This window comes from Gracilinanus agilis, chromosome 1 (assembly GCF_016433145.1).
Source record: "Gracilinanus agilis isolate LMUSP501 chromosome 1, AgileGrace, whole genome shotgun sequence".
In the NCBI taxonomy this organism is placed as follows: domain Eukaryota; kingdom Metazoa; phylum Chordata; class Mammalia; order Didelphimorphia; family Didelphidae; genus Gracilinanus; species Gracilinanus agilis.
In genome coordinates, this window is record NC_058130.1 from 345,978,098 (window position 1) to 346,001,686 (window position 23,589).

General features: G+C 37.9%; 1 protein-coding gene across 1 annotated transcript in view; it reads right to left on the bottom strand.

Moving 5' to 3' along the window:
* SERINC5 (serine incorporator 5) overlaps positions 1-23,589 on the bottom strand; it is a 123,931-nt gene that overhangs the window by 35,626 nt on the left and 64,716 nt on the right. The window contains exons 3-5 of the mRNA XM_044663330.1: positions 7,894-8,072; positions 7,079-7,161; positions 6,446-6,539 (exon numbers count right to left, since the gene is read on the bottom strand). Coding sequence (XP_044519265.1) covers positions 6,446-6,539; positions 7,079-7,161; positions 7,894-8,072 — 356 coding nt within the window. The remainder of the gene's footprint in view (positions 1-6,445; positions 6,540-7,078; positions 7,162-7,893; positions 8,073-23,589) is intronic.

Here is a 23,589-nt window from a genome sequence, read left to right on the forward strand (position 1 = left end):
TATATATATATATATATATATATATATATATATATATATAATAACTTCTCATTCATTCACAAAGAGTAAAAATTTGAGAAATAAGGGGGAAGCTAGGTAATTCAGTGGATTGAGAGCCAGACCTAGAAATGAGAGGTCCTGGGTTCAAATCTTGTCACACATCCTAGCTGTGACCCTGGGCAAGTCACTTAATCCCCACTGCCTAGCCCTTACTTCTCTTCTACCTTTTAATTAATTTACAGTATTGATTCTAAGATGGAAGGTAAAGGTTTTAGGGGGGAAATTTTTTGAAAGATAAGTAGGTAAGTGGGTCAGTAATTGTTATTTCCTTGGTTATCTTTGGTGGGGAGGGGAAAAATAGGAGGCAGAGAGTACTAGTTATGACTTTTTTTCATTCTTCTAGAATATTCTCTCTGAGATATCTCTAAGACAAAAAAAAAAAAAAAAAGATTCCCAAAGCTTTGAGAATTGTGGTGCCTCTAGTGCAGATTTCCTCTGAATGTACTTGGTCAGGTCCTGATGCAATTCTCAATTTCATCTTTTTAAAAGTCATTTCCATTTCCACACTTAAGGGGATGAGGTAGGAGAGTGCAAATATCATCACTTCACTTCATTGTAATGAAAACAGATCACTATAAAATTGCAATTAAAATGCTAATCTAGCTGACCCTTCCTACTTTCATCTATGAATGTCTTTGTGATGATATGACTCAATTGAATCTCATGCCAAGTTTTCTGTAGACTCGATTTATCATCTCATGCTGTTTTATGAGTCAACACAGCTCAATCTTCCATCATATCCTCTAAAATGTTTTTGCAAATGAGACTGTAAACTACATCAACATCACACTTGGCAAGGAAATTAAAGTTGGCTAACGAGGTTTCTGGGTTCTTTCAGACTCCTGGAGATCAGGAGAGAAATGATGACAGAGTCCATGGTTACTGCTTTTATTCATTATTCAGAGTTTAAAACATTTAAAAAGGTTGGACTGGAGCTATTCTAATCATAAATCCTATCTTCCAATCTGTCTTTACTTTGACTTCTAATACAACTAGGAGATAATCTGACTTTTAAGAAAAATAAAATTAATGAATTAAAGGCATAAGAGTAATTGTTGCTCAGCCACATCTGATTTGTCACGATCCCATGGACTATAGCTATTCACAGGGGGCTTTTTTTGGCAAGGACATTAGAGTGGTTTGCCATTTCCTTTTCCAGTGAATCCTTTTGTCAATCAGTTAAGTGATTTGTCTGGGTCAACTAGCTAGGAAATGTCTAAAATCAGATTTGAATTCAGGTCTTCCTGATTCCATATCTAGCACTCTATCCACTGAGCTACCTCCTATAAAGGACACAGTCAGATCTGCAGATTACATGAAACTGTAAAGGAAGACTAATTCACTATATGACTAACCAAATCTCAAAATAAAGTGAATGTCAATAGGAATGTTGTTGGATACCACCAGAAGCATATAAAATCATTCACTAGTCATCAGACAGTGGTCATACATTAAGAGTACTATGTGACATCTCTCCCAGCATCACTAACGAGGGGAAGGAGTCACTGGAGACTGAATGGCATTCTGTATTTATCTTTTCTATGAGTGACCACAAACAGGTGAGAGAGGGAGATTTTGGAAAAGAGCATTAAGTTTGCAGCAAAGAGAAATGGAATTTAATGACACAGCTGACACAAGGTAGAGCTGAGTAGAATCTTGAAGGAGGAAGTGCTGGAGATTCTAACTGCCAGCCAGAGGGGATTCAATTGGAGTCTCTGGAGCTGAAAGCATCTACTGGATTCATCTCTGACCTCCTGGGGATTCCTAACCCATTCCTATGTGCTTTTCCTACCACATCCCAGAAGCTGCAAAAAGGATTATCTATGCAAAATATACAAGAAAATCTGAAAAGAGAAAGAAATAGATTTGAACTACCAATGCTGCTGCCTCAGGGAGGATTTCCTCTCTGGGGTGAACCCCATCATTTCTGACTCTAATTACCTTTGCTAATCATCTATATTCTAAAAACTTTGAAATCCTTTGTGTTGTTTAGTTTAGAATCTAAATAGACAGCAGGGGATCTCTTAGAGAGAACAGTTAGTGTAGTTGGCTTCTCTGGGAAAGAAGAGACTTTGTCATAAAATCAGTTGATCCCCTTAAGGTAGACATTTTTAGAGATAGGGACTCACCTACAACCCTCTCACCCAAAAACCTTTCTTGATATCATTCCTAAATAAATCTCGTTGTTATAAATCGCAGTCAGATTTGATCTATACTGGCCTAGGACAAAGTGTGGCCGTCTTTGCTCTTTGTCCTTGAAGAGACAGCCCTGTTGGCTGGGTGATGTCAAATTCCAGTCACCCATTATATTTCAACAAATAGGGTCTCTCTTCACTTAACCCAGAGGGAAAAAAAAATCAGTTGGCAGTTAACCTTGGGGTGAGGTGATGAGATTCCTCATAATTTAGTGAATTAGATCTTTAAATAAATTGTCAACTTGCTTGTCACAAGGATTATAGTCATAATATTTATATTCAGAGCTGGATGGGACTTTAGAAGCCACTGAGTCTAACACTTTCATTTTATGGATGAGGAAACTTAAGGGACTTGCCCAGTGTCACCCATATAATGTGTCTGAGGGGATCTGAATTCAGGTCTTCCTGACTCCAAGCCCAGGACTCTTAAAGCTTTTGAGTTAGAAGATCTTAAGACGATAGAAAGAAATCTCAGAGACTATTTTAGGCTGTCTAACCCTTTCATTTTACAGAGGAGGTAACAGGTTCTGGGAGTGGAGCCAAGATGGTGCCACCACAAAAGAATCCTCTCCTACCAAGATTAAAATATTGCCACAAAACAAAAACAGGAGTAGAGCTAACAAGGAGACAGAGTGAAACAACTTTCAAGAAAGGAAAAACCCAAAAGCTCAGGGTAGAGTTCCAAGACAGGACAATCAAGGGTGTGCCTGATTGGATCAAGAACAGGCATGCGATGCTGCATGTCATCAAAAATGGCTATGTGTGTCAGTGCTGACACACGTGTCATAGATTTGACATCACTACCTCAGACCATCACATCATCCCCCAAAGCCTACCTATAATTAGAGAGGAACAAATGAGCAAACCACGAAAAAAGCAGATGAGGAAACAGCCCCACAGAGAGTAAAAAAGACTTGTCTGATGTCACACAGGTAGCATCAGAAGTGGTATTTGAACCCAATTCTTCAGGAGCATTTATCTTTCTTCTGAAAATTGCTTGTGTTCTTCTGACATGTCCTTCAAGAATTTGGAGTCATCTTCCATGCATTAAAAGAGAACCTCCCTCCCTCCTATCCCACCCCCAGCCAACCTCTGATGTTTTCCTGGGTGAATAAATTGTCTTAGGTTTTTCCCTTTCAAAAAAAAAAAATGATGAAGCAGAACCAGGAGAACAGTGCACACAGTAACAGAAATATTGTACAATGATCAACTGTGAAATAAATTCCCAACAGCAAAATAAGGTCCCAAGATAATCCCAAGGGGCTCATGATAAAAAATGTTACCCATAGCCCAAGGCACTGTTAGAATCTGATTCTAGATCAAAGCACTCCATCTGTCACTTTATTTCCTTCATGAGCTTTTTACTGAACTTGTACGTGTCTTCTATTGAGGCATGGGGAATATGGAAATATGTACTGCGTGCAACTGTTGTAACGTATATCAGATTATTTACCACCTCAGTAAAGGGGAAAGAGGAAGGGGAAAATGTGAATCACGAATTATCAGAAAACAACTGTCAAAAATTGTTTTTTCCAGAGAAAGAATTCTAGGGGTTGGACAGATACAGATTAAAGCATACTATCTTTCACATCAGTGTATTTACGGTTTTATTTTGGAGTTTTCCTTAGGTATAAGTGTGCTCTGCTAACAATGACCAATATGGAAGTGGGTTTTGCATGACAATAAAAATAAAATCTTTGGGGGCAGCTGGTAGCTCAGTGGATTGAGAGGGGAGGTCCTAGGTTCAAATCTGGCCTCAGACACTTCCCAGCTGTGTGACCCTGGGCAAGTCACTTGACTCTCATTGCCTAAAAAAAGTAAATAAAGAAATAAAGAAAAGAAAATCTTTTACAACTGTTTCTACATGTAATTGAAAAAAAAGTTTAAAAAAGACAGTAGACTTAAAAAAAGATGATGATGATGATGATGATGATGATGAATGAAAGGGAAAGAAATATGCATTTATAGAATAACCACTATATGTCAGGCATTGCACTAAGCACTTTTTTAAAATGTTATCTCACAACAACCCTGAGAGTTAAGTACTGCTATTATCCACATTTTACCATTGAAGAAACTAAGGCAAACAAAGGTTAAATTACTTGCTCAGGGACGTACAGTTACTAAGTGTCTGAGGCTGCATAAGAATTCTGGTCTTCCTGACTCTATGCCTAGCCCAGTGTTCCCAGCTCATAAACAGATGGGGAAAAAATTTGGACACCATACATCTCAAGAAATCTGTCAGAATAAGTGGTTTTTAAGATCTCTGAGATGTATTTGCTTCCTTATCCTGCTACAAATAGGCATGCCCTGTGGGAAAGGGGCCAAGAAAAGGGCTGATATAGAAGCAGATAACACCACACTGCTGGCAAGCTGAACCTGGACATCAAAACTCTTGGCTGGGCTCTGGTCTTTGAGGAGGATTGGGAAAATCAGTTTGGGAGTACTTGAATCTTAAGTGAAAATCCAGAAGATTATTCTCTATTTTTTTTTGAGGGGAGGGGTGCCCCCATCAGAGAGGTTGCAGATAATCTTCATGTTATTTAATTCTTAGGTTAAAAAGTCTACATAGCACCATGGTTTATGAGATCTTCTTTTTCAAAACAGGGAAGATTTACTGTGGAAATTCACAGACTACTTCATTTTTTAAATATTATTTGGTCTGGTGAGTAACAGAAAAGTAATTTGTGACCAGTTAGTATAAGATCAAAATTTTAACAAAAAATTGCTTTTTTACATCTTTAATTATAATAATATCCCTTTCTTTGATACTGATCTAGATTTCAGAGGACACAAAATGGTTTTTCATATTTTGCTTATTTGTTTCATACTTGGTAATGCCAAATAAAACTGATTTGGTCCCATGTTGCTATACCACATCCATCATTGTTACCATGTATTAGACCTTTCCAATCTGACTACTACAACGAAAAAGGGAGATTAAAAAAACTGAAGAAGAAATGAATCCATTTTCTATAGAATGAGCTCTTGATGGAAGAAAAAAAATACACCTTTCTAAATTGGATCATTATGGGTGGCATTATTCTTGGTCCAGGTAGTTAATTCTTTTTTTAAGATTTTACATTTTAAAAAACAGAAGTATCAACTTTATTAATGAAATGCTAATAAAAGATTTTCATTGAGCTATCCAGTTGTAAGACCAGGAAAGGCCCAAGTGACACTCATTACTTGGGCTTAAATTGCTTATACAGTGATTTTAAAAGTTTTTAAGCAACCCAACCATTTTCAGAAGTGCCAGCCAACAAAACAGCATGGATATTACAGGACCAGGAGAAAAATGGCTTCAGAAGTAATCAAAACATTATAGAACGAAAAAACCAAGAGACAGTCTCAAGAGAACACTATTTGTTTTATAAGCAAATAAATGATACTTTGCCAAGGACACTAGGTTTTTACTTTTACGTTCCCTCTCTGAAATATGTACCTCGTTTCTGAAGGGAAAAAAAACTTGCAGAGAACAAATTAATGAAGTCTCATGAAAAATATATAATAAATGTACATAAATGACTTAGAATCTCAGAGCTGGAAAGGATTCCAACTCTCTCATTTTATAGCTTAAGACACGAAAGGCCCAGAAATGTTAACCATCTTATATTCAAGGTCTTACAAGTTAAGATGAATAACCTGAATTTGAACTTGGATCTCTTTCACTCTAAAGTTATAGCTCTTTCCACTGTACCATACTATCTCTTGTTGGTGGAAATTACCAAATGTGACATGGGATGTCACAGATAAGTGGAAAGACTGAACCCCAAGAAATTATTTTGGCCAAAGGATCAGACTCAGCTAAATTAGGGAGAGGGGGGAAAGGGGGCAGGACAGAGAGAAAGAGACAGAGAGGGAGGGGGGGGGAGAGAGAGAGAGAGAGAGAGAGAGAGAGAGAGAGAGAGAGAGAGCGCGAGCGCATGTGTGTTTAATTACTCAGCACATATATTCTACTCAGCTTTATGCCATGAGTGCTTCCATAACCACTCAGTAGGCTCTAGGCATACTCTTGATATTTAGTAAATTGTAAACTGAGCACATGAGAAAAATATTTATTTTTATGTTTTTAAGAACATAGTAACGAGGCTAAGGAACCTCCTGAAAGAAAAAAGGAAAGTTCATGCATTGTTTATAAATTGACTTTCGACAGCACTACTATAAAGCTTTGTTACAATGGTACATACCAGTTTTTATTCCATTTATGTGCAAACTCCACAAGTAAGATGAGCTGTATTCCTATAAAGACAAAAGCTCCAATGGCTCCCACATAGCGCCATGCTGCAAAGTAGAAACCAAAACAAAGAAGAAAAAAAAATCAATGAATTCACTTTAAGACTAATTCACCTGTATATTATAATTTTAGATCTTACAAATTTATAGATTATTACATTTTAAAACATATAAACTATATTTTCTGAATGAGATGTATATTTAAACATGACCAACATGAGAATTTGTTTTACTTGACTATCATATTTGTTTCAAGGGCTTTGACTATTTTCCACCCCCAGGAAGGTGGGGGTTAGGGGAGAAAAAGAAAAAGAAATACTTTCTGGTGTTTTCTGACTTATATTTTCACAGTATACATTAATCAACCCAGAACTAAAGGGACAGAGTCAAGGATAGGAACATAAATAACATGAAGAGAAACAAGAAATTGGATGGAAAAGAACAAAGGAGAGAAACAAATAATTTTCAGAAGGAGGTTTTAGAAAACTATGGTTTCACTCAATAAACACCCTTTGGCTTATGCCAGTAGTTAATTTTATAAGGTAAGTAAAAAGACAAAATGGAATTCCTAATCCACCCATTGGTACCGTTCAGGAATGTGTCTTGGTCTGGAATGAAGAACGCTCCTGAGCACATGGCCACCAAGAGTAAAAGTTTAAAGAACCAGAATCTGGCAGGGAGAAAAACAAGAGTGAAATTAATTTAAATTTAAGTATAATTTAAATATAGATAAGAAAGGAAAATAACTTGCTCACAAAAAAAAAAAGACATCCTAAAAGTAATGCAGCAATTCATTTGATCTAGGTCTCATTCTTTCAAAAAACAGAAACTAAGTCAAGGGATGGCTAGGTAGCACAGTGGATAGAGTGCCAGGTCTGGAGTCAGGAGGATCCAAGTTCAAATCTGGTCAGAGGCAATTCTTAGCTATATGACCCTGGGCAAGTTACTTAATCCCAACTGCCTAGACTAGCCTTTACTGCTCTTCTGTCTTAGAATCAATACTAAGACAGAAGTAAAGAGTTTTAGGAGGGGAAAAAATAAAGGGGGAAGAAAAGCTAAAGGCAAATGATTACTACTATTATTACAAAGAGCTGAGCTCTGGAAGCTTATTTAAAACAAAAGACTGAAGAGAGAGAAAGTAAATTGGATAATGGTCCTGAGAGAAGGAATAAAAGTGGTGTTACTAATTTCATGTAGTATTTCCCCATCTTCAGACTTAAAATTTCTCCAGATCTCTGAATATCCCTATAGCCACTATAATATACCTTCTTCTACCTGTATTTCCTTTCAAGGGCAAGGGGAGAGTTTGAGGAATAGTCACTCTTACAAGGGAATCAAAGAGCTTCCTCAGAATGGTAAGAAAATTGCCATGGGGAGATTAGAACCCACCAGGGCCACTTACCCATTGTGAATGTAGGCTCGGCAGCTCTTGCTGTTGTTAATCTTGACTGTAAATAAACAGAAGATGAAGAAGAAACAGGCCATTCCGAAACAGACTCTGTAAACTGCAGAGTAGCCCACCAGCTTCTCACAAGTGTCCCCTGCTTTAATGCCTTTGCAAATATCTTCATAAAAAGGAATCTGAATGGAAAGGAAAGAAATAATATTTAAAACTGGTCAGCACACATGCTTTCAAATAAATTGTTATGGCCTTAGGGTAGGAGATAAGGGGGACCAGAGGATAATGGAGAAACACAGTTTAAGGAAGACAAATTATTCTCTAAGAACTTTTTTCCCCCAAAAAGACTTTAAATTACTGAGGGAGATGGAAATGGAGGAGAGAACTACAATTTATTAAATAAAAGTCTACTATGTGACTGGCACTATGCTAAGCTTTACAAATATTGTTTCATTTGATCAATAGGCAGGTACAATTACATCCCATTTTACAGAGGAAGAAACTAAAGCAGATAGAGTTAAAGTGGCTTGCTCAAGATTTCAAAGCTAAGGCTAGATTTGAATTCCTGACTCCAGAGACATTGCTCTACCCACTGTACCACCTACCTACCTAGTCAGAATCAGGGGAGAAAAAATTAATATGATACCTACACATTGCTACTTAGCCTTAACTATAACCCAGTCATTCATAAAAGAGTTCAATGGGAAAATGTTTATGTATATGGTATCAGATTATTACAAATTGCATATGGTGAGGCTGGCATTACTGCACAACTCTCAGGAAGGATGGAAGCCCAATAGCTTTCTCCTGACAAAACTAAAATTCTTATCACTGACCACAGTCTCCTCTCCTTCCCGTTTTCCCTATGTCTCAGTCCTTCTTCTAAAACTATCCTCCATGCAGAGAAAAACCTTCAATCATTACATTCCTTGCTTTCCCCTCCCTCCTCCCCTGGGCCATCCATCACCCTTGGTTTTTAGCCTGGATTTATTCCCTTTTATATCTCAATATCTAGTTGATAAGTTCAATTTAATAATGTTCAGGACCACTGAATCCCTTACCCTACCATTCTACCAACACTCAAAATCAATTAGAAAATCAATTAGAAAATCAATAAAAGTTCATTCATTAATTGTGCCTGGCCCTATCCCAGACCTTGAGATGAAAACAGAAAAAAATGAACTCTCTCCTCCCATAGCATTCAGAGGTGAATATCTAAGTTCATCCAAAGGATGGGTACCATGACCTGATCAGGAAGAAGGGGCAGGAATAAACAAGTTTGAGTTTGGGGTATTATTTCTGTTTTGTCTTATTTTTTTTTTAATTCTTTTCCAGTTCTAGATACACATGGTATAAAGCCCTATAAACCCAGAACTGAGCCATAGTGACTTTGGAGGTAAGATCTGGGCCAGTTGTGAAATTGGGCAGCCCAGTGGGGAAATCCTGAAAAGCCAGGGTGCCACGGGACTTAAGCCAAAAGGAGTCTCTGGACTTGGAATTTGGGACTGTGTTATATAGGCACTGCTCTAAGCTATGCTCCTTACTTCCCTCCCCGACCCCCAGAAAGGTAGATATGGGTAGGAATGAGGCTCAAGGATTATATTCCTGGTTTTCAGAGAGAAATGTTTGCATGTTTATTCTTCCTATACCTTTTTTTTTTTTACCCTTTACCTTCTGTTTTAGTATCAATTCTGAGACTAAAAAGTGCCAAAAGTTAGGCAAATTACTTGCCCAGGGTCACACAACCAAGGAAGTGTGTCTGAGGTCAGATCTTCCTGATTCCACGCCTAGAACTCTATCTACAGTGCTACCTACCTGCCCCATTTCCTATATCTTTGAAATAAACACTCTTATGTGTTTTTGTTTGTTTGTTTTGAATAGGTCATAAATATTTTATTTAAGAAAAGAAATACAAGGCAATGGACAAAATGCAGTGAACAATTTCATAAAACATGAAGTTGATAATATTTTAATGGAGAGGAAATTTCTTATTGATGTTGGGTCCATTCCTAAATCAATTTCCTATATGATCAGTTCATTGACTTGTTAGAACAAAGATAAAAATTAATAGCAAGCTAAAAGAGATAATAGAAATGAGAAAAATTGAATACAATGAAAACAATATTAATATGACCTTTTTGAACAAGTTATTGATGCCAAAAAATGAGAAAAAAGATTAAAGAAGGGGTATTGACACTAACTACAAAAATTGCAGAAGGAAGATAAATACTCCTTTGCAAAAGCTGGATGGAGCAAAGAATAGAGAGTTTAGATATTATCCCCCCAATCCAAATCCCTTTAAGAAGAACTCTGGGAGAGAGGTGAAATGTAACATACCAAGCCTTTAGGTGACAGGGTTCCAAGGCAGAAGATTGGTAAGGGCTGGGCAATGGGGGTTAAGTGACTTGCCCACAGCCAAATAGCTAGGAAGTAGCTGAGTCCAGATTTGAACCCAGGACCTCCCATCTCTAGGTCCGACTCTCTACTCATTGTGCCACCTCGCATCCCCCTATGCTGTCTCTTTTCACAGCATGGCTCCAATTACACTATCACACAAGCAGCACCTAAAGCCCTTGATGTTCAAATGAGGGTGCTGCTGATTAAGCTGGGATATAGTAATTATAAACTATGAATGTGAATAAAAGGAAATCAGAAGGTTGGCTTCTAATGCCAAAGAGAGCGAAGGGATGGTAATCTGGGGGCCAGTAGATGTAAGCAACAAGAATCTGGTCAGGGTAATACATTAAGATAGAATGGGCTATATATACGGAAGGGGAGGCTGCTGAGTGACAGCAGCAGAGAAAAGCAAGGAGTGGGGTGACTCTATTTCTTGATCCAAGAGTATAAGGGAAGGAGACAAATACATACCCAGGAAAGAAGGCAAGAAATTAAGATCCTTCCAGAAAAGGGTAAATTTCCATGAGGAAGGAAGGAAGGAAGGAAGGAAGGAAAGGGAAAGGGAAAAGGAAAGGGAAAGGGAAAGGGAAAGAAGTAGCATGAGAATAGAAGATATAACATGTAGAGGGAGCTTGAGAACAAAGGTTGTCACAATGGAAGGGAAAGAGGTCAGAGACCGAGAAGGGATAAATCTAAGATGGACATGGGTCTCTGCCTCTGAGACCCTGAATCAATGGGTCATTCACATACCCCAGCCAAAATAGAGAAAACCACACTCCCAAACACTTAACAAAACTGTGTATACATTCTAGACATGACTTAATACAGCGCCAGCATTTAATAAAATGTTAAATATATACAAGAAAAAGCAGGCTAAATTTTAACAAGGATAATCTGGTTCTGGTCAAATATTTGTTGTTCCAAGCCCTCTCCTAAATTTTTTAATAAAGAAAACACACACTACACACATATTCCATACTAAAAAGATAAATATATCTCAGGCCAAAGGGCGTCACCTCCTCACTTAGACTGACCAAACATCACAAACCTCTCCTGAACATTAAGCTCACTGATTTGTCTGTGATGGTTCTGCATCAACTTGTCCACAAGCAAAATGACTGCATGGAAGGCTGGGGGAATAACAAGTTCCAGGCCAAAAATTATTAAAAACACTCAGTTCATAAATAAAACATAGCTGGTCTTTGCCCATCTAACAGCTGGTAATTGGTCCTAGCCTTATGAACCCTCTATGGGCATATGTCAACTTAGACAAATGTGAAAAAAGTTCACGTTAATATTAATTAACAATTACATAATTAATACAAATTTATTCCGTATAAGATGCCTTTAAAGAGTAATGTTTCCTATGCACTGAAACTATCCATTTGATTTTCCACAGAATCAGATTTATTCACAGAGGAGTCCAAGAAGAGTTTTAAAGTGAGGTATGCCTATGGACAAACACTACTATAAAAGGGAGAAATATATATAATAGGGAGAAAATGATACCTGAAAAAAAGGCATTTGTGTTTCCACATACGAAACCACTTACCCAAAACAATCAAAAGATCATCAGACGGGGGCAGCTGGGCAGCTCAGTGGATTGAGAGCCAGGCCTAGAGACGGGAGGTCCTAGGTTCAAATCTGGCCTCAGACACTTCCCAGCTGTGTGACCCTGGGCAAGTCACTTGACCCCCATTGCCTATCCCTTACCACTCTTCTGCCTTGGAGCCAATACACAGTATTGACTCCAAGATGGAAGGTAAGGGTTTAAAAAAAAAAAAAAAAAAAAGATCATCAGACCTGGAGTCTGAAGGAATCCTGGTCCTACTATCAGTGATTTTGGATCACTCAGTTATCTCTGGGTCTTACTTTTTTTTTCATTTGCATGACAATAAAAATAAAAATCTTTGGGGGCAGCTGGGTGGCCTCTCAAGTCTTTGTTTCCAGGATATCTAGTTGAGAAAAAAGGTCAAAGACTCTAGGGCAAGAAATAGAGAAGAAAATTGTTTCCCAGACATGGCAAATAGTTTGTTTTTGTTGTTGTTGTTTTTCAAAGAGAAAGAGAGGCAGATTGGTAAAATAGTAGCTACAGCATCAAGCTTGGAGTTTTGAAGGACCTTGGTTCAAGACTGGGCTCTGACACTTCCTAGCTGTGTGACCCTGGGCAAGTTGGGGTTGGGGTGGGGAGAGAGAGAGCAAGGCGGGAAGGGGGGGGGGGAGAAAGTGGGAGGAGAGGAGACTGACAGACAGTCACTTAAGAAGTCTATGAAAGGGAGAGAACACAAATTAGAAACCAGATCATACAGGGACTGACTAAAGAATTGCTGGTTCCTATTCTAAAGAGAAAACTGGAGGTCTTGAAGCAAAATCAAAATGACTATTATACAAATATAAATAATTCTTAGGATCCTTTTCAATGAATTTATATTTGTATTTCTTCCAGTTACATATGGTGTTTAGAAAATGTTTGTTAAAGGAAAGTAATAAATGTTGGAGGGGATGTGGCAAAATTGGGACATTAATTAATGCACTGCTGGTGGAGCTGTGAGTTGATCCAAACCATTCGGGATGGCAATTTGGAACTATGCCCAAAGGGCTTTAAAAGACTGTCTGCCCTTTGATCCAGCCATAGCACTGCTGGTTTATACCCCAAAGAGATAAGGAAAAAGACTTGTACAAAAATATTTATAGCCATGCTCTCTGTGGTTCCAAAAAACTGGAAAATGAGGGGGTATCCTTCAATTGGGGAATGGCTGAACAAATTGTGGTATCTGATGGTGATGGAATATTATTGTACTCAAAGAAATAATGAACCTGGAAGAAGTCCATGTGAACTGGAAAGACCTCCAAGAAGTGATGCAGAGTGAAAGGAGCAGAGCCAGGAGAACCTTACACACAGAGACAGATACACTGTGGCACAATTGAATGTAATAGACTTCTCTACTAGCAGCAATGCAATGACCCAGGACAATTCTGGGGAACTTATAAAAAAGAACATTATCCACATCCAGAGAAAGAACTGTGAGAGCAGAAACACAGAATCAAAACAACTGCTTGAGCATATGGGTTGATGGGGATATGACTAGGGATATAGACTCTAAAATGATCACCCTAGTGCAAATATCAATAATATGGAAATAGGCCTTGATCAATGACACATGTAAAACCCAATGGAATTGTGCATCGGCTATGGAAGGGGGTAAGGGGAGGGAAGGGATAGAACGTGAATCCTGTAATCACAGAAAAATATTCTAAATCAATTAATTAAATAAAAATTTGAAAATTAAAAAGAAAAAATGTTTGTTGAGTGATAAATAAATGTCACTGAACTCCTAGCACTCTGAATAAATCAAATTTTGAGCAGTTCCGATATAAATTTATCCTCAAATTCACTGAAATTAAGACACTGGGAATACAAAAATGAAAAGAGAAATAGTTTCTGTCCTCAAGGGGCTCAGAACCTATACTCCATTTCTTAATGGTTTCCCACCCCACACTAATAGGCAAAAAGACCCTATTAGAATACTGGTGCTGAACAAAGGAAAGATGAGCAATATCTGTTTTCCTAAGTCATATTTCATTATGTGATACGACTGTCTACATTGCTAACTTCAGTTGACAGTCAAAAGAGGAACTGAAATTCTGCCAAAATCTCTGGTTTGGTTTGACCTAAAATGTCTAAAATTAGTAAGCTCATTTCCCAAAACAGCAACTACAACTTAATAATAATTCTCTGGGACCTCAAAGTTAATGCTATATGAACAGGAGAACAAATGAGCTTTTTAAAGATAAGCATACTAATACATTGTTGGTGGAGTTATGAATTGGCCCAATCATTCTGGAAAGGAATTTGTAAGTATGTGGCTATATACCATGTTATGTTACTCATATCCTTTGACCTAAAGAGTGTGTGTGTGTGTGTGTGTGTGTGTGTGTGTGTGTGTATAAGACAGAAATGTTCCATATTCATAGGCCTATTTTTTGCAGTAGCAAAAACCTGGAAACAAAGTAGATGTCAATGGACTAATGCATGAAGAAACAAATGGTGGTATATGAAGACAATGGACTATTATTGTACTAGAAGAATTAGAAGACTCCTATGAAATGATACAAAGTCAAAATAGGCAGAATTTGGAAAACAAGTACAATTTAATGAAAACACCAAAAAAAAAGAAACTGAACTCTGTGAATTATAATGATCAACATTGGCCCCAAGGGAAAATTCACCTTTTTCTCCTCTCCCTTCATAACAGAATTGGAGGGCTAGAGAAGTAAAACATTACCTGTCAGACTTAGTTGTTAAACTGCTTTTTCCTTTACCACTTTCTTTTTACATTTTTTTTTCTTACAAGGGATTGATGATATATTATTTAGAAATTACACTGACATTCATACATGCATACATATGTATTTATATCAAGCTTTTTTAAAGAATGAGACTTTGAGATTTTCAACAAGTAAAAACGGTAAATAAGTAACAAATTAAAATTTCCCCCAAAAGTCAGAGGCCTTTAATCTGTTTGTTCAATTATTCAAACTGAGCAAAAAGAGGGCTAGGAATGACTGAATAATAATACAAAATACATGAAGAGATCCTCACTCAAGGTGGTGCCCATCTGAATTCAATCTCCGCTGAAGACAAAACACGAGAAAATAGGCTCAAATTGTAGCATAAGGGAATTAGATTAAACATAATAAAATATTCTCTATGGGCAGCTAAGTAGCACTGTGCATAGAACAACAGCCTGGAGTCAGGAGGACAAGAGTTCAAATCTAGCCTCAGATGCTTCCTTAGCTATAGTGACCCTGAGAAAGTCACTTAACTCCATTTGCTTAGTCCTTGCCACTCGTCTGTCATAGATCTGATATTAAAGAAGGCGCTAAATGGCTCAGTGGACAGAGCACCAGGCCTGGAGACAGAAAGTCTTGAGTTCAAATCTAGTCTCAATAAACAGTACTGGTTCTAAGATGGAAAGCAAGGGTTTAAAAAAAATTTTTTTAAGCAGGTACAAGTTTAAAAATAAAAGAGAAGACAACAACCACATATTCCTCAGCAATCAAAGCTTTTCATTTATGGTGTGGATGACCAATCAGAACTGTAGAAGCGTTTTTTTCTAGCAGTCTTCAAAGTCAGAATTCTTCCCTGACTGGGATGGTTTTTGTTAAATTGCATGATTTTTTCCTTGGGTGAATTCTAGTCTGAGTATTTAGGGGAAAGGTCAAGAGGCAACACATGGGGAGAAAATGATAACAACCCTTAGACACAGAGAGAGAGAGATAAGCCAGGGCATCCATCCTGACATTCCAGCTGCTGGTGACTGAAAGCTCTGCCACCACTTCAGGGGTCCTCGTCTCTGTCCCCAAATCTGTAAAACACTTTCCCAACCAGATGCATCAATCTGAGCTAATGCTATCCTGCTAAGAATTTTTTTGAATCTGAACTAAGGACAAAGAGCTTTGATTCCTGCCCATTAAGTAATAAACTTGCCAGGAAGTAGAAAAAAAGAAATAAAACTTATTGTCCTCAGCTAGTGAAGATAATTTGTTGGGGGGGGGGGGTCAGAAATTAACTAGATTTCTGGCAATTCTTAAGACAATTTCTGACCATCTTTCCTCCTTCCTCTTCTCCCAAACAAAGACTCAGTAGAAGTCAATTCTCCAACACCATGTCTACTCAGGGAATCATGATAAAGAAGCAATTCCTAAAAATTGAATCCTAGAAAACACAGCTTCTCCAAAGCTACCACACATGTTGAAAATATTGTTTAACTGTCTGAGCTAGATCAAATCTCAGAGCCCCTTCTTATCCCAAGTCTCCAACTTGAACTGAGCTGTACATCTTATTACACAGAACAATGGGAGTAGCAACACAGAACTGAGCCCTATATCTAGCTGTATTGGTGTTCAGTACCCTCTGGTTTTTCATGACCCCTCTTTGGTGTTTTCTTGGCCAAGATACTGGAATGGTTTGTCATTTTATTCTCCAGCTCATTTTTGAGATGAGGAAACTGAGGCAAACAGGGTTAAGTGACTTCCTAACTGTATTATAGGATATAAATGAAATCTTCTATTAGAGAATTTGAGAGCTGGAAGAGGCTGCTAACATAGATCTGGTGCTTACATGGACCTTTGAAAAAACAAAGCCAGAAATTAATATTTATATCATAGTAACAAGTCAGGGAGTAGTGAGGGAAAATTAAGCTGAAAACAGTAAAGAGAATCAGAGGCACAATTTGAACCCAGATATTCTGGATCCCTGAGTCCAGCATTCTATCCAGTCTATACCGGTGATTGAATGTATACATTCAAATATTTATATTTTCAAATGCCTCTTCAATGTCACCTTCTCTCTTTTCTTGTCATATACCACACTCACAAAGAATGATACTGCCTGCTATTTTAGACTGTTAGGGATCACAAAGGCCTGAGACCTGTGACTGTTTCACTTGTTTATAGCACTAGGGAGAAAAAGCTTTTATATGAGGAAAAGAAAAAACGGGTCTTAGAAAGACAATTTCTAACCATCTTTTCTCCTCCCTCTCCCCCAAACAAAGCCTTAGTATAAGTCAATCCTGAAGCAGAGATGTAACTAACAACTGATACCAAAAAAAAAAAAAAAAAAAAAAAAAAAAAAAAAAAAGGCAAATTATCTTCACCAGCTCAGGACAATAACTATTGTTTCTTTTCTTCTACTTCCTGGCAAGCTTATTACTTACTGGACAAGAATCAAAGCTCTTTGTTCTTGGTTCAGATTCAAATAGATTCTCAGCAGGATAGCATTAGTTCACATTGGTGCATCTAGTGCAGAAACCATTCCCCACTACTTTTCTCCCAGCACTCACTTCTGTAGATCCGGTGTTGAGGCTAGGGAAGACAGGGAAAGGAAGGATGTCCCTTGAGGACAAGGGGCAGGCAGGGGGAAGAGGTTAAAAGAAAGCCTTTAAAGTAGTCAAGTTTCTTTATGGGAAACTATTGCTTTCTCACACATGGTGTTATGTCTGGATGATATCTGGAAGAGAGAAAGTTATTTAGAAATCAGTTTTCTCACAATCAACCAGCCTGGGAAGGAAGGAAGAAAGGAGATCAAGCCTAGATGCCTGCCAACTCTTCCTCCCTCCCTCTTTCCTCCCTCCCCCATCTCTCTCTGCCTCCCCCCTACCCCATATCTCTCCCTCTCCTCTCCTCTTTTCTCTCTTTCTCTCTCTCTCCTCTGTCTCTCAGAGTGAGTTTCCCCTTAAGTTTTGATGTTCCCCAGCAAGGCATAAATCCACTTCTCCCCCTGGCAACTTAAACCTCAACATGCTCATCATTTCTGAAGGTATTCACTCCTCTAGGTGTTCATTAAGAAAACTTCTAAAAAGCACCTAATATAGTAGAGTGAAAGGAATCTTCAAGGACTGTAAAGGCAAGAGAACCCTCTAGGATTAGCAACTCTCTTTGCAGAGACTGGTCTGGCTCTCATCTCACATTGGACGCTGGTCTAAAATGCCTATTTCCATGCAAGTGTTTCAATGTTCCTATTAACATCTACAGTTGCTGTATCTCAAGCACAAAATTCACTTAGCTCAGCAAGTATCTTTGAGTCAAAATCAGAGTCAAATTTGCCATATTCAGCAGGCAGATCTGGTTCGCTTTGCATTGGGGGAGCTAGATGGCACACTGAGTCAAAGGTGACTATTATTTGCCAATGAAGAATATGTTTGTTTCCAGAACTAAAATTCTTAAAGCTCACAACCTCAAGGCAAGTCTCATTTTACATGGATATCTACCAAATGTATTATCAGCTTAGGGTGAGTTTTATGCTTCCTTCTTCCTAAGAACCATGTACCCTCTCTCCACAAAAGGAGATGCTTTAACTCACCATGGAGGGATGAAGAAGGGGGTGTTAGTGGGCTACCAAAGGAGGCAAGCTACAGAGGACTGCTTTAGGAGCAATGTTTCAGAAAGGATGGTCTCAGAAAATTCTGAAACTTTTTCTGTGAGCCTAGATAACATTAGTAAAAAGGGGCAACAAGTAAGTAAATGATTACAAATCTACAATATGGGTTTTCCAGGGTGCTATTTCTTGGGCTCTGATTAGCTGCTCCAATAATTAAACAAAATTATATTGCAAGATATGTGAAGAAAGGGACAGTAGATAGAACACCAGACCTAGAGTTGGGAGGACCTGGGTTCAAATTTGGCCTCAGACACTTCCCAGCTGTGTAGCCCTGGGAAAAATCACTTAACCTCAATTACCTAGCCCAGTGATGAGCAAACTTTTTAAAGAGGGGACCAAAGGAAAGGAAATGCTCATCTGTCAGTCTGTTTCTAAGACAACTCTTTCAAAGTTTCATTGTATTGTATCCTACTCATTGTATTCTTCAGATTAGGAATAATGTCACTAGGCTGGATAGAACATTTCAAGGGACTATATCTGTAGTTTGTCCCTCACTGGCCTAGCCCATATTGCTCTTCTGCCCATTGATTCTAAGACAGAAGATAAGGACCCTACAAATAAATAAATGAATGAATGAATGAATGAATGAATGAATGAATGAATGAATAAATAAGTAAATAAATAGGTGAACAAATAAATAAATAAATAAATGGATGAATGCATGCATGAATAAACAAACAAACGAGCGAATAAATAAATAAATAAATAAGTGAATAAATAAATAAATGAAGGAATGGATGGATGAATAAATAAATGAATGAATGGATGGATGGATGGATGGATAGATAGATAGACAGACAGACAGACAGACAGACAGACAGACAGACAGATAGATAGATAAGTAAGTAAATGAATGAATGAATGAATGAATGAATGAATAAACAAACAAACAAATAAATAAATATGTATGAAGGAAGCATTTTTCAAACATTAAAGCACTATGCAAATGTTTGTTATTATAATCATTTGCCTCAAATATTTGTCTCTTGTGATTACATGCATTCTTATTCTTAATGTGTAATAACTAACACTATATGGCACTTAAAGGTTTACAAAGTATCTGGCATCTGTGATCTTTATGACAGGTCTATGTCTCATGTCCTTGCTCTCGCTAATCTTAAGTGCAGAGAATTATGTTTTATACTTCTCTTTTTTAATCTCCCATGATCAGTGTATATGCTCAACAAATATCTATGCCTAACATGCAGCCATGTGCCCTGTCACCTTTGGCCAGTCCCTATCAAAATAACTTCCTTCCTATGAAGAGACACCACATGACAAAGAGAACTCACAACAGAAAGGATAGAAAAGCCAGCTAGGAAGACAAGGGTCCTACTGCCAGGAACTTCATAGAGTGATGGGAAGGAGTGGGGAGAAGAGAAGAAGGGGCATATAAATAATCATAATGAAAGAAGGAAGATAACAAGTGCCAGCAATGATTTCAGATGTTAGGACAGGAGCAAAAGAGAAAGAAGGGGAAGCAAATTGAAAAAGAGAGAGAAGAAAATCACACTATCTCCTAGAGGAAGGGAAGGAATTGGAATTACAAAATGTCAGAAAACTATTATAAAAAATTATGTCTACACATTCATGAAAAAAATTAAGTTTAATTTTTAAAAAATTAATAAAGATTCAGTTGAAAGAATATTCTAAGGAGTTGTGGGCCTTTACTAAACCCCAAAATGAATAGCCAACCTCTACTGTTTCTTCCACCTCTAAGACTTCTTTAGGAGGGCCTGCATTAAATAACTCAACATAAAGATGAAAAACTCAAGAGAAGGAAAGTACTTGTGTTACTAACTCCCACACACCAGAGGTCCATGTGACTGTAGACAGAGCATGCATACAGTTAGCAGAATGGGAAGAATGTTGGCGTGGGTGTGAAAGAAGTTTTCCTTCCTAGCAATTACAAATTTAGTTCTCATTCTCTTTTCCCATAGTCCTAAATTTCCATAGGCCATCAAAGTGGGTCAGGCAAAGCAAAGGCTCCCAGCCCAAGTCTACACAAGGGCTTCTTTCACTGAAAGCCTTCCCATTCAGAAAGAACAGTGAGGGCTAGCTGAGGATGAGGATGATGATGATGATGATGATGATGATGATGATGATGATGATGATGACGACAATGATGTCATATCCTGTTCTGTATTTGGAAAAAATGCCAATGAGACAAAAGTGACTGTGCAATAAGGTTAGCTTGCTGGAAAATTTCCATGATCCTCCATTTGTTCCACAAGGCTCAAGAAAAGCTCAAGAAGGGAAATGAGGAACCCTTAAGAATTTTAATTAATTTACATTTACAATCAATGAAAAAGAACATGCAAGTTCAGAAGAGCGTTCATTATCTTCTTTTCTTTTAAGAGGACTTCTTATTTTCAATTCCCTCAATCTCCCAAGCCCAACCTCTAATCTCTCCTGCAAATGGTTTCCAAAGTTACTCCCTCCCCTTCTTCTCTTAAGAATCTTAAATGCATCAATTGGGGAATGACTGAACAAATTGTGGTATATGATGGTGATGGATTACTATTGTCCTATAAGAAATGAACAGGATGATTTCAGAAAGAACTGGAAAGACCTTCACGGATTGATGCAGAGTGAAATAAGCAGAACCAGGAGAACACTGTACATAGTAACAGCAATACTGAATATTGTACAATGATCAACAGTGAAAGACTTAGCTATTCTCAACAGTACAATGATCCAGAACAATTCTGAGGGGCATGACAAAGAATGCTGTCCACCTCCAGAGAAAGAACTATTAGAGTCAGAATGCAGAACAAAACATACTATTTTTCACTTTAGTTTAATTGGGTTTTTATTATGGGGTTTTGATTTTATACAAGCATTCTCTTACAACAATGAATGATATGGAAATGAGTTTTGCATGACAATACACATAAATCCAGATGAAATTGCTTACCATCTCTAAGACAGAGGAGAGAAAAGGAAGAAGGGAGACAATTTGTATCTTATCATTTCAGAAAACGTGTAAAAAATTGTTATTACATGAGTTGGGAAATAAGATATCTACAAAAAAAATTATCTTAACTGCTAGGCAACAGCAGTGGGTAGAGTGCCAGGCCTGGAGTTGTGAGGACCTGTTTTCAAATCTGACCTTGGACACTTCTTAACTGTGTAACTCTGGACAAGCCACTTAACACTATGTGCCTAACCCTTGCCCTTCTGTCTTAAGAGTTGTTGGGTAGTAGTTGTTTTTTTTAATCTTAAATGGTCCCCACTGCCTACCAGACAAATTCTGGCTCTATTTTCCATGGTCAATTTTATTTCAATATACAACAAACCCTTTCTGCTCTAGGCAGACTGACTGCTCACTGCTACCCATGTCATTTCCCCCTACCCAGACTAGGTAGAATACCCTCTTTTCTTTCCCCCTTTCTCCACCAGTTTAGTCTTACCTTCAAAGCCCATCTCAAATCTTCCTTCATCCCCAAAGCTTCCCAGATATTTCTATTCCTAATTATCAAAGGATGTAAAGCTGGCAGGGACCTTAGAGGCCATCCAACCCAATTCCTTCATGTTATAGAGAAGGGAATCAGAGAGAAAAAGCAATTTGTTACACAGGCAGGAAGTTGCAGAAGTAAGATTCAGTTCTTAGTCTTCTGACTCTAGGATTGTTTCTATTGCACCACACACTACCTACCTCCCATCTGTTCTCTTCCTTCATATCTACAGCATGTAGCACCTACACCTTACTGAGTACTGGAATTCTTCTGGCAACAAAACTTCTAGAACCTGCTTCAAGTCTCTCTAGCACAATCCTAAAGCACAGCTCTGACTCTGTCACCTCATTACCCACCATTCAATAAACTCCCACTGCTCCCTATTACCTTCAGGTTCAAATATAAAAGATTTTCTTCAGCATTTAAAGCCCTCTAACACCTGAATCATTCCTCCTACTAGCTTGGCAGCCTTTTTACACTTTTACTCCCCTATATGTTCTCTACAATCCACGCTGGGCTACTTGCTGTTTCTCATACAAAACACCTATTTCTCCTCTCAGTGCCTCTCAATAACTCCTGGAATCTCACATCTGGCAAACTATACTCTACCCACCCCAACCCCCAAAACTAGTATTTTCTGCTCTGAAATTATTTTCCATGTACTTTGTATATCTCTCTCTCTCTCTCTCTCTTTTTTTTTTTATTTTTTGCTTAAAGCCTTACCTTTTGTCTTAGAATCAATACTATGTATTGGTTTTAGGCAGAAGAATAGTAAGGGCTAGGCAATGCAAGTTAAGTGAGTTGCCCAGGGTCACACAGCTAGGAAGTATATAAGACAAGATTTGAACTGCTCCCTCTTGTTTATATCTTATATATATCTAGTTATTTATACCTTGTCTTCCCACCTTAGAAGGCACTCCTTGAAAGCCAGCACTGTTTTTCTCTTTCTTTATATTCCTATGCTTGGCACATAGGAAGCACTTATGCTTATGGATGAACTATCTCTTCCACCAATCCACATTAGGCAAAGTATAATACTTGCTGAGTAATTACCATTCCTGTTCATCCTGGACGCAAGAAATCCTGGAAAAATAATTTTTTATTTTAAGACCGTAATATGAGAAAAAAATTTTTATCTTACACTTTATCTGAATGGGAAACAGATTCTCATCCATAACTCAAGAAAAAGGAGAAATAAGGACAAATAGTTTGGCCATAAACTAAAGAGAATTATCTTTCAAAGTGAGGCTTTGTGAGATTTACATGTCAAGGTTACATTTGGAGAATTTACAACAGGCTAATTGAAAGAAAATGTTATAAAGATAACTTCACAGCTGGACCTGGTGGTGACTCTATCAATAAATAAAGAGAGTTTGTTTCGGGAGTCTGAACTATAAGGAGGGTGACCATAAGACAGGTGTCATAAATGTCTTTTCCTCCAGGCTGGTTCCTTATCTTAGATAAGAAATGTCTGAGAATCTTCAGCTAATTTTAACATACCATGAGAAAGGCCTCAGTCAGCTATGTGACCTTCCCAGCAAACTATTCTGACTTCACATATTTCCTATATATGCTGTATATAGCTTGTTTTGTATATGTATTATGTCTGTTTGCATATTATCTCCCCTATTAGATTATAAGCTCTTTGAGAGCACAGACCATCTTTAGTCTCTTTTTGAATCCCTAACACAATGCCTGGCACAAAATAAATACTTTTAAAAAATGTTGACTGATTGGTTAATTGAAAAGTGGCAGCTGAGGGCAGCTAAGTGACTCAGTGGATTAAGAGCCTGGAGTAGGATATGGGAGATCCTAGGTTCAAAGCAGGTCTCAGATACTTCCTAGCTGTGTGAGGAGAGGAGACAAAGAGGGGAGGGGAGGAGAGGGGAGGGACAGAAGAGG